We start from the raw sequence: 11,517 nt of genomic DNA, 5'->3' as shown, positions 1-11,517 counted from the left end.
TGCTCCCTGACAGGAGGAGAACATCTGAAGAGGTAAGACTTAAATGTGTACCAAGTGTGTATTTATTTTTTCAGATGTGGATCACCTTATTTGAAGTTAGAAGACTTGCCTTATTCAGTCTGTTCAAACCGTGTTCAGGGTTGTTTGAGACGTATGCTATTGCGTCCTTTGTTTCCATAACAACAAGTGTTAACTTTGTCAGCTGACTGTAACGTTACAGTCGCCTGCCTGCTTCTTTTTGCATGTTCAACAATCTGATACACAGTTTTGTCTTGGCTTCTTTCGTCTATTGACTCTTTTATACACACCATGCTCTCGCAGTCATTATGAACAAAGAGACTTTTCAAAATAATGAAATAAATTATTCCTCCTCTACCAGTGAGAGAATACAAAAAGCAAACGTCTTACTTGATTTTGGCCTATTTTTGTTAAAGTGGGCATTGAGCTTTGCTACAGATCATCTACAGTGATTAATCTATCTGCCATCCATATACCACCTAACTGTAGTAAAACTATAAATACTCTAAAACAAAACGCATAGCATAGAGAATGGGCTTCTATTTTTGTTTTTTTTGTTTGTTTTTATTCTCAAATCCTTCATCTACACTGCCACTTAAGATTCTTAACTATTTAGATTCTTCCTGGGCATAACATCTCACTAAGTCACAATAATTTGCTTTGTTTTTTCTGTGTGTAGCCAAGACAGAGAGAAGTATTGGTGATCATGTTGTTTTTTCACAACTTGTCTACTCTGTCGGTTTAGTGACTTTAAATCGTCTAAAATGTTACCCTCTTGGTGTCACTGTTACATTAATATGGCCACAAATGACGTAGTCCCTCCCCTAACAAAGCTTTTGTTTGGTACCTCACAGCACATAAGATGTAAGGGTGTGAGTCGGATGAGACGGTTTACCGTGTTTTCTAAACATGCGACATTAAACGGCTCGGGCATATTCATTTGATTTTCTTCAGAAACAGGGTCCTGTGTGTATGTGTGTTCTTGGACAAAGATGGGAAGCGAAAGACGGTTCCGATCTAATAACCATCGGTTTGCTTTTCATTTTTTCTTAATACTGTTTTTCGGAAAGCAGACTGTGGCAGAATTGAGATACTCTATTCCAGAGGAGATGAAAGAAGGAACCGTGGTGGGAAATGTTGCCAAAGATCTTGGTCTAGACAAAACCTATTTGGTTGATCGCCGATTCCGTGTTGTGTCTGGATCTAAGGACGCCTTTTTCGAGGTAAATCCGGACAACGGTGCTTTACAGGTCAATAAGAAAATCGACAGAGAGGGGCTTTGCCTGGGAAGTGGTGCGTGTTTAATGGAGCTGAAAATCCTTGTTGAAAATCCATTGGAAATACACTATGTAGTTGTGGAAATTACTGATGTAAATGATCACTCCCCTAGTTTTTCCGAAAAGGTTCAGACATTTGAAATAGGAGAGCAGTCATCTCCGGGAACAAGATTCGAGCTGCATGCGGCCCGTGATCCGGATGCTGGAATGAACTCTATCCGCACATATATGTTAACATCAAATGATCACTTTGAAATAGAAATTATTCAAAGCGATGAAGATAAAATACCATTTTTAGTGTTGAAGAAGTCGTTGGACAGAGAACAAAAGGATAAACACTTGTTATTTGTTACAGCAGTTGATGGAGGTAAACCTCCAAGATCAGGCACACTAAATGTTTCTATTACTGTTCTTGATATAAATGATAACCGTCCAATGTTTAGTCAGAACAATTACCAAACAGAAATATATGAAAACGTCTCAGTTGGAACTACTGTTACAAAAGTGGATGCAACAGATCCAGACGAAGGGCCGAACGGGGAAATAGAGTACAGCCTCAGCAAAACATTAGCACGTAAAGTCTACGAGATATTCGAATTAGATAGTTTAAGCGGACAAATTACATTGAAAGGATCACTGGATTTTGAGGAAGCGGACATTTATAAACTAGATGTTCAGGCATCAGACAAAGGAACGCCACCATTAACAAGCAGATGTAGAGTTATAGTAAAGATAAAAGACGTCAATGATAATCCGCCTGAAATAGAAGTAACATCACTGTCAAATACAGTGTCTGAAGACTCGAAGCCTGGCACAGTTATTTCACTTATTAGTGTGACGGATAACGACTCTGGAATAAATGGAAAAATTATTTCCAGCATAACCGAAAAAGTTCCGTTTGAATTAAAACCTTCTTATAAGGAAAACACATATTCACTTGTGACTAGGGAGGTTTTAGATCGAGAGCAGGTGCCACAGTATGACATCACAATAAAAGCCACGGACTGCGGTGAGCCGCCAATATCAACTTTCAAAACTCTAAACATTCAGATATCAGATGTAAACGACAACAGTCCACATTTCGACCAAAGTCCAATACAGTTTTACCTGGTAGAAAATAACGTTGCTGGAAAGTCCATATTCTCTATAAGCGCAACAGACAATGATATTAACGAAAATGCAGCTGTTACATATCACATTCTTAGAGGAGGGAGTGATAATGATTTAACGCCATCTTTCCTAAACATCAATTCAGATAATGGACAGATTTCAGCACTAAAGAGTTTTGACTTTGAAACAGTGAAAACTTTCCAGTTCAGAGTTGTTGCGTCAGATTCTGGAACTCCATCACTGAGCAGCAATGTCACAGTGAACGTGTTCATTCTGGATCAGAACGACAACGCTCCAGTCATCCTGTATCCAGTCAGCTCTAACGGTTCTGTTGAAGGTGTGGAGGAGATTCCCCGCAACGTGAACGCAGGACACTTGGTGACTAAAGTCAGAGCCTATGACGCTGATATAGGATATAACGGCTGGTTACTGTTTTCACTGCAGGAAGTTACTGACCACAGTCTCTTTGGTTTGGACCGCTATACAGGACAGATCAGAACACTTCGCTCATTCACAGAGACAGACGAGGCTGAGCATAAACTGGTCATACTGGTCAAAGACAATGGCAACGTTTCACTCTCAGCAACAGCTACTGTGATTGTCAAACTTGTGGAGCCCAAAGAGGCTTTTGCAGCTTCTGATGTGAAAAGTTCAGCAAAAGCAGATGAGGATAATAATGTGACATTTTACCTGATGATAACTTTGGGCTCAGTTTCAGCACTTTTTCTCATCAGTATCATCGTGCTGATTGCAATGCAGTGCTCAAAATCCACAGACTATACTTCTAAATATCTACAAGAGACTAACTATGATGGGACGCTGTGTCACAGCATCCAGTACAGATCTGGAGACAAACGGTACATGTTAGTTGGACCCAGAATGAGTATAGGATCTACTATAGTCCCGGGAAGCCATGCGAATACACTAGTGCTCCCTGACAGGAGGAGAACATCTGAAGAGGTAAGCTGGTTTATTTTAACGGCTTAATTGGCTTTTTTAGGGTAGTAATAGCAAATACCCTTTTCTTCTTTTTGTGAGGTAGAGATGTCCATTTTGGGGGAATGGCTCGAGTCTGAGTCACAATGTCGCTATCCATTGTGCTGAAACTGCTTTGACCTTTGTTTGATTGTGTTATAAAGCCACAATATATAGTTTTTACACTGTGTATGCATCTTGGTGAAATCACCAGTATTATTTCAAAATCTGTCATATTTGTGGAGGAACAAACTAACTGGAAAGTGATCACTTGGTGTCAGTATGTGAGCAGAAAAGTGTTTGAAGAGAAGCCTTTTGTTACAGATAAGGGTCCTCCCCTTTGTGGGATGGGTTTTCACATTTTAGAACTGGATGCATCCTTTACAGTCACAGCGAATATTTAGCATCTGCGATTTGGATAAAACGCTCCAAACTGTTTATGATATTTTAGGCGTATCTATTTTTTCATTTTATCACGGAGTTGTTATTCTGAATTATTGGGATTAATTTTTATCTGCTCGTCATGGAGCAGAAAAGACATGGAGCATCGAGGGAGCAATGGCGGGGGATTGCTTTCATTGTTTTATTAATTTTGCAGTGGAGCAGAGCTTCGGCGCAGATCAGATATTCCATCGCCGAGGAAGTTAAAGAAGGAACTGTTGTTGGGAATATAGCCAAAGATTTGGGATTGGAGACGAACGCTCTGAAAGAGCGAGGATGTCGTATTGTTGAGGGTTCAACAGAGTCATTTTTTCATGTAAACCAGAATGATGGGATATTGTATGTGGGCCGAATAATTGACAGAGAGAAGGTCTGTGAACGGAGCAGTGTGTGCTTGATCAACCTAAAAACTGTGCTGGAAAACCCTCTTGAAATTCATTATGTGACCGTAGAGGTGCTGGATGTGAACGACCATTCTCCCAGCTTCTCCACGAAAGAGTCGCGGCTCGAAATTTCAGAATCAGTTTTACCAGGTTTGCGCCTACACCTGCAAGCAGCACCTAATGATCATTTTCGTTTAGAAGTCAAAGATCGTGGAAAAGATGGGAAAATACCAATATTAGTTTTACTAAAGACGCTAGATAGGGAAAAAAAGAAAAGCCATAAATTGCTTCTGACAGCTATTGATGGAGGCAAACCAAGTAAATCTGGAACAACTCAGCTGTTTGTTGACGTCTTAGATGTTAATGATAATATGCCTGTTTTCAACGAAGAAACGTACTCAGTGCGTTTAGAAGAAAATGCTCCAATTGGCACAACAATTATACAAGTTAATGCCTCTGATTTAGACGAAGGATCCAATGGTGAGATTATCTATTCGTTAGGAAAAAATGTGAATAGCAGAATACGTGAACTGTTTCGTGTAGATTCAAATACAGGTGAAATTATTGTTCAAGATCTGATAGACTTTGAATCAGAGGAAAGTTATCAGATTGATATACAGGCGTCTGATAAAGGATCAGCTCCTTTAAGGACAGATAAAAGTGTGTCTGTGAATATTGTTGATTTGAATGATAACACCCCGCAGATAGAGGTTACGTCATTTTCAAGGGCAATACCAGAGGATGCAAGACTGGGAACCACTGTGGCATTAATCAGTGTCTTTGATAAAGACTCTGGTCTTAACGGGAAAGTTATTTGCTCATTTAATGAGGATGTCCCTTTCACATTATCGCCTTCAACGCAGGATAACATGTATTCTATAGTCACGAAATCGCCTTTGGATAGAGAGAAGCAATCCATATATGATGTTACAATTGTTGCAAAAGATGCAGGTGTACCATCGTTGTCTTCTGAAAAAGGCATTACTATTGTTATATCAGATGTGAATGATAACAGTCCAGAGTTTTCAGCGAGCCCTTACACATATTATGTTACAGAGAACAACTCTCCAGGAGCTTCACTGTTTTCTGTGAGGGCATCAGACCATGACGAGGGCGATAATTCTCGTATCTTATATCATATGCTGAGAGATGGAAAAGAAAATACTAAAATAAATTCATTCAATTTAAACATAAACTCTGATAATGGAGACATTATGGCGCTAAAAATTTTTGACTTTGAAACACTGAAAACTTTCCAATTCCACGTTGTTGCCTCAGATTCTGGAACTCCGTCACTAAGCAGCAACGTCACAGTGAACGTGTTCATTCTGGATCAGAACGACAACGCTCCAGTCATCCTGTATCCAGTCAGCTCTAATGGTTCTGCTGAAGGTGTGGAGGAGATTCCCCGCAACGTGAACGCAGGACACTTGGTGACTAAAGTCAGAGCCTATGACGCTGATATAGGATATAACGGCTGGTTACTGTTTTCACTGCAGGAAGTTACTGACCACAGTCTCTTTGGTTTGGACCGCTATACAGGACAGATCAGAACACTTCGCTCATTCACAGAGACAGACGAGGCTGAGCATAAACTGGTCATACTGGTCAAAGACAATGGGAACGTTTCACTCTCAGCAACAGCTACTGTGATTGTCAAACTTGTGGAGCCCAAAGAAGCTTTTGCAGCTTCTGATGTGAAAAGTTCAGCAAAAGCAGATGAGGAAAATAATGTGACTTTTTACCTGATGATAACTTTGGGCTCAGTTTCAGCACTTTTTCTCATCAGTATCATCGTGCTGATTGCAATGCAGTGCTCAAAATCCACAGACTATACTTCTAAATATCTACAAGAGCCTAATTATGATGGAACACTGTGTCACAGCATCCAGTACAGATCTGGAGACAAACGCTACATGTTAGTTGGACCCAGAATGAGTATAGGATCTACTATAGTCCCGGGCAGCCATGCGAATACACTAGTGCTCCCTGACAGGAGGAGAACATCTGAGGAGGTGAGTAAATATTTAAATTTGCTATCTATTCTATCTTAAGGATCACTTTTGTCTTTGGCAGTTGTACTGAAATTGGATTTAAACTTAACCAACAAGAGAAACCTTCTCACTCAAAGCAATACAACGTATGATTTTTAGTATTGACCAGTTTAAGGCGATAAATGCACCATCACGCATATTCACAAGGTGGCAGTACCTTATCATTATAACGCCTAATAGCGTCTCAGAGTAGGATACACAGTCCGCCCCTACTACGTTCAGTCCGGTTAGACAACATTTCGCTGGCAGACTCTGAATAAGCGCACGGTGGATACAAATCGGTGACTGTTTTTGTCACCGTGACTGTTTTTGTATTTTGTAAATTACATTCCCAGGAGAGGTGAATCTATTTCTTGCTGTGATGGACACAGAAATCTAGACAAGTGGACAATGATGGACGCGTTTGGATTCGTAAATTCACCTCAAATTATGAAACAAAGAGGACGGGACTCATGGCGACTACGATCACCATTGCTCACCGGTTTGGTTTTACTTTTATTTTTCACAGCAACCTCGGCACAACTGAGATACTCTATATCCGAAGAACTCAAAGAGGGGAGTTTTGTTGGGAATATAGCTAAAGATTTGGGAATAGACCTCAGTATAATGAAGCGCAGGGGATTTCGTATTATGTCCGGCTCGGGTGAACCACTTTTTAAGGTAAATGAGAATGACGGAGTCCTTTATGCGAACCATAAAGTAGACCGTGAAGAAGTATGTAAGGAGAGCACTGTTTGTTTAATCAACCTCAAAACTGTTCTCGAAAACCCACTAGAAGTACATTATGTCACCGTGGAGATAATGGATTTAAACGACCACTCTCCCACATTTCCAGAAAAAACAAAAAGGCTCGAGATCTCAGAGTCTGCATTGCCCGGAGCAAAATATCAGTTACAAAATGCCCATGACCCGGATGGTGGCACAAACTCTGTCCAGCAGTATAAAATCAGTCAGAATGACCATTTTCGTTTAGAGATTAAAGATCGAGGAAGAGATGGTAAAACTCCGATTTTACAATTACAGAGGCAACTAGACAGAGAGGCAAAAAGTAACCATAAATTGCTGTTGACAGCTATAGATGGCGGAAACCCGCCAAAAACAGGCACAGTTGAAATATATATAGATGTTCTGGATGTTAATGACAATATGCCAGTATTCACCAAAGACACATATTCAGCAGTGCTACAAGAGAACGCCCCAATTGGCACAACCGTCATCCAAGTTAACGCAACCGATTTGGACGAGGGGACCAACGGAGAAGTGGTTTATTCATTTGGCAGTGATGTAAAAGGTAAAATTCGAGAACTGTTTGATATTGACACCGTCACTGGGGAAATCACTGTGAAAGGTCGTGTAGACTTTGAGGAACAAGACAGCTATGACATTGATGTTCAGGCCTCTGATAAAGGAAACATTCCATTCAGAACAGATAAAAGTGTTATCATTAAAATTGGAGATACAAACGATAATGCTCCTGAGATAGAGGTGGCATCATTGTCAAGTGCAGTTTCAGAGGACTCTAGACCAGGAACAACCGTAGCTCTCATCAGCATTACCGATTCAGATTCTGGCATGAACGGAAAAATAATTAGCTATGTCGCCGAAGAAAGTCCCTTTACATTAACTCCATCAATACAGGATAACATGTTTGCTGTTGTGACTAAATCACTGCTTGACAGGGAACAACAATCAAGATATGATATTACAATAATCGCTAAAGACGCAGGTGAACCAGTCTTAACATCCGAAAAGACTATAAGCGTGTTTGTGTCAGATACGAATGATAACAGTCCGGAGTTTTCAATGAGCCCCTACAGTTTCTACATCACCGAAAATAACCCCCCAGGGGCCCCAGTTTTTTCTGTAAGAGCGTCTGATCGAGACGAAGGAGATAATGCACGTATTTCATATCATATTCTCAGGAATGCAGATCATGAAAATAAAGTGATATCATTTCTTAATATAAACTCTGATAATGGAGATGTTTTGGCGCTAAAAAGTTTTGACTTTGAAACACTGAAAACTTTCCACTTCCACGTTGTTGCGTCAGATTCTGGAACTCCGTCACTAAGCAGCAACGTCACGGTGAACGTGTTCATTCTGGATCAGAACGACAACGCTCCAGTCATCCTGTATCCAGTCAGCTCTAACGGTTCTGCTGAGGGTGTGGACGAGATTCCCCGCAACGTGAACGCAGGACACTTGGTGACTAAAGTCAGAGCCTATGACGCTGATATAGGATATAACGGCTGGTTACTGTTTTCACTGCAGGAAGTTACTGACCACAGTCTCTTTAGTTTGGACCGCTATACAGGACAGATCAGAACACTTCGCTCATTCACAGAGACAGACGAGGCTGAGCATAAACTGGTCATACTGGTCAAAGACAATGGGAACGTTTCACTCTCAGCAACAGCTACTGTGATTGTCAAACTTGTGGAGCCCAAAGAAGCTTTTGCAGCTTCTGATGTGAAAAGTTCAGCAAAAGCAGATGAGGAAAATAATGTGATTTTTTACCTGATGATAACTTTGGGCTCAGTTTCAGCACTTTTTCTCATCAGTATCATCGTGCTGATTGCAATGCAGTGCTCAAAATCCACAGACTATACTTCTAAATATCTACAAGAGACTAACTATGATGGAACACTTTGTCACAGCATCCAGTACAGATCTGGAGACAAACGGTACATGTTAGTTGGACCCAGAATGAGTATAGGGTCTACTATAGTCCCGGGCAGCCATGCAAATACACTAGTGCTTCCTGACAGGAGGAGAGCGTCTGAGGAGGTAAGATCAATACTTGACTTTCTCTTCCATAAGTGCAAATAACATAAGTTCAGATTTCTACATTTTGTGAAGTAAGCACTACTGACTTTCATTATGGCAGTCTTATAAAATAAATGGTAAGATATTGCTTTCATACAATTATCAGACTCCCCTTTTGCACATGAAATGAACCATTTGATAAAGCAAACTAGTTTTTGCTGTTTTGCTAAATTGTTTACTAGGAAATTTGCATACGAAGAAGATGCGGATGTAAACTGAGTAGTAATATACATGCAATCAAGGAGATTAAGTTAACTAGTTGTATCACAACTTCCGATGTCTGGTGCCCAGTGGTTTGACAGACGACTGGATTACATCTCTTCATTTAACTTCCTGCTAAATTAAAGACCATATGCGCCAGACTTTTTTTTTTTTTTTTGCAATTGCAGTCTTATCCATATTTTGTCTGAAAAATGCTCTAGTGGTTCAGCTGAGTGTAGACTGTCGCTTTCCGTGGTGCTGAAACAGTCTTAAGAAAGTCCCTCTCCATTTTTATGCCTGTCATACTTTCTTTTCCCGACAAAACCAGATACTCTCATTCAAACATCGGTAATAGAATGATAATAGTTAATGCATCTGTTAAAAGAAGGTGAATAGGTATCGTTGTCTCCTCTGTGCTTTATAAGTGAGGATATGGCAGGCTGCTTTCTTCATTTTTTTCAAAAACTTTCTTTTTAGTGCAAACAACACGTTTTTTAATACATGTTGCTATTATTTCAAATACACGACTGCACTACGATTATCGATCACTTGGTGTCGGTATAGTGACAAAAATGCTTCCACACTTTTTCGTCATAGCCAATAGACCCATCCCCTTCCTCTCAAACCATCACTGGCAGAGCCTTTTACGTGCTAAAGGTTTGAGCACACAATTTAGCTTGAAATAAATCTCATGCTCTTTTTTGAGAACGGTTAGATTATGACAACAAACGTGACTGAAGATCTTCATATTTAATATGGCGGTATAACTCTTTGAAATCTGTTTTATTTTAAATATTTCATCTTGTAATGGAACAAAGAGAGTGCCAGACATGGAGGGAGCGGAGAAAGTGGATTATCTACATGATGGTTTTGGTTACGTTATGGACCAGAGCTTCAGGACAAGTCCGATATTCTATCGCTGAGGAAGTGAAAGAAGGAACTGTTGTTGGAAATATCGCGAAGGATTTAGGTCTCGATAAGAGCACATTGAAGGAGAGGGGGTACCGTATTGTCTACAGCTCGACAGAGCCTCCTTTTCGAGTGAATCAGGACGACGGTATCTTATATGTGAACCGAAAGATTGACAGAGAGGAAGTGTGCGACCGCAGCAAGGTTTGTGTAATCGACTTAAAAACCGTGTTGGAAAACCCACTGGAGGTACACTATGTAGCAGTGGAGATTCTGGATATAAACGACCACGCACCGAGCTTCCCCGAAAGTACAAAGATGTTAGAGATTTTTGAATCTGCATTACCAGGAGCAAGATTTCAGTTACAAGCTGCACGTGATGCTGATAGTGGTTCGTTATCCGTTCAGCAGTATAAGTTGAGTCATAATGAACATTTTCGTTTGGAGGTGAAAGATCGTGGTGAGGACCGTAAAACTCCTAGTTTAGTTCTGCAAAAGACACTTGATAGAGAAACCGTTAAGACCCATGTGTTGCTTCTGACAGCCACTGATGGAGGAAAACCTCCAAGGTCCGGTAACATGACAATAACTGTTGATGTCTCTGACGTTAATGATAACCCTCCAGTTTTCACCCAGGACTCATATCACGTAGACTTAAAGGAAAATTCTCCTTTTGGCACGACTGTTATTTACGTAAATGCGACAGATATGGATGAAGGTTCAAATGGTGAAATTGTATATTCATTTGGCAATGACGTGGATACACGTGTACATAAGCGTTTTGATTTAAATCCAGTGACTGGAGTTATTACTGTAGCAGGGGCCATAGATTTTGAAGAGAGTGGCAGGTATGAAATTGATATTCAGGCATCAGACAAAGGTGCAGCTACACTGACAACAGACAAAACCGTCATTATAAACATTGTTGACGTAAACGACAATGCACCAGAGATTGAGGTGACATCCTTTTCACGTGCACTCCCAGAAGATTCAAAACCAGGAACCACAGTGGCGTTGATTAGTGTTAAGGATTCAGATTCTGGTCTCAATGGAAAAGTGATGTGTCACATAGGCCAAGGTCTTCCTTTTCTGCTCACTCCGTCTTTACAAAATAACATGTATTCTCTGGTAACCAAATCACTTTTGGATCGCGAGCAGCAATCGCAATATAATGTAACAATTGTCGCTAAAGACGCAGGCGAACCATCCTTATCATCAGACAAAACTATAAAAATTGTTGTGTCAGATGTGAACGACAATAATCCAGAGTTTTCACAGAACCCGTATACTTTCTATATAACTGAGAATAACAAACCAGGAGCG

The 11,517-nt window shown here is 40.4% G+C and overlaps 4 protein-coding genes across 4 annotated transcripts in view; all 4 read left to right on the top strand.

The window, feature by feature from the left end:
- Positions 1 to 1,010: 1,010 nt before the first annotated feature.
- LOC111239283 (protocadherin alpha-8-like) lies at positions 1,011 to 3,392 on the top strand. The gene has a single exon (XM_022769120.1). It carries the CDS (start codon positions 1,011 to 1,013, stop codon positions 3,390 to 3,392), a length of 2,382 nt encoding a protein of 793 aa, XP_022624841.1.
- Positions 3,393 to 3,882: 490 nt separating this feature from the next.
- On the top strand, positions 3,883 to 6,602 carry LOC111239282 (protocadherin alpha-8-like). The gene is made up of 2 exons (XM_022769119.1): positions 3,883 to 6,219; positions 6,594 to 6,602. Exons 1-2 carry the CDS (start codon positions 3,904 to 3,906, stop codon positions 6,600 to 6,602), a joined length of 2,325 nt encoding a protein of 774 aa, XP_022624840.1. The 5' UTR covers positions 3,883 to 3,903.
- Positions 6,603 to 6,687: 85 nt separating this feature from the next.
- Positions 6,688 to 9,087, top strand: LOC111239281 (protocadherin alpha-3-like). Its single transcript, XM_022769118.1, has one exon. It carries the CDS (start codon positions 6,688 to 6,690, stop codon positions 9,085 to 9,087), a length of 2,400 nt encoding a protein of 799 aa, XP_022624839.1.
- Positions 9,088 to 10,092: 1,005 nt separating this feature from the next.
- LOC111239279 (protocadherin alpha-7-like) overlaps positions 10,093 to 11,517 on the top strand; it is a 1,678-nt gene continuing 253 nt past the window's right edge. The window contains exon 1 of the mRNA XM_022769117.1: positions 10,093 to 11,514. Coding sequence (XP_022624838.1) covers positions 10,093 to 11,514 — 1,422 coding nt within the window. The remainder of the gene's footprint in view (positions 11,515 to 11,517) is intronic.

Source organism: Seriola dumerili, unplaced genomic scaffold, assembly GCF_002260705.1.
Source record: "Seriola dumerili isolate Sdu_G_001 unplaced genomic scaffold, Sdu_1.0 BDQW01002192.1, whole genome shotgun sequence".
Taxonomy (NCBI): domain Eukaryota; kingdom Metazoa; phylum Chordata; class Actinopteri; order Carangiformes; family Carangidae; genus Seriola; species Seriola dumerili.
The sequence above is the reverse complement of the archived record's forward strand: the minus strand, read 5'-3'. Positions and strand labels throughout refer to the sequence as shown.

Excerpts from the sequence above, each read along its gene's own strand:
- LOC111239283 (XM_022769120.1), top strand. The coding sequence starts at position 1,011 with ATGGGAAGCGAAAGACGGTTCCGATCTAATAACCATCGGTTTGCTTTT.
- LOC111239282 (XM_022769119.1), top strand. The coding sequence starts at position 3,904 with ATGGAGCAGAAAAGACATGGAGCATCGAGGGAGCAATGGCGGGGGATT.
- LOC111239281 (XM_022769118.1), top strand. The coding sequence starts at position 6,688 with ATGAAACAAAGAGGACGGGACTCATGGCGACTACGATCACCATTGCTC.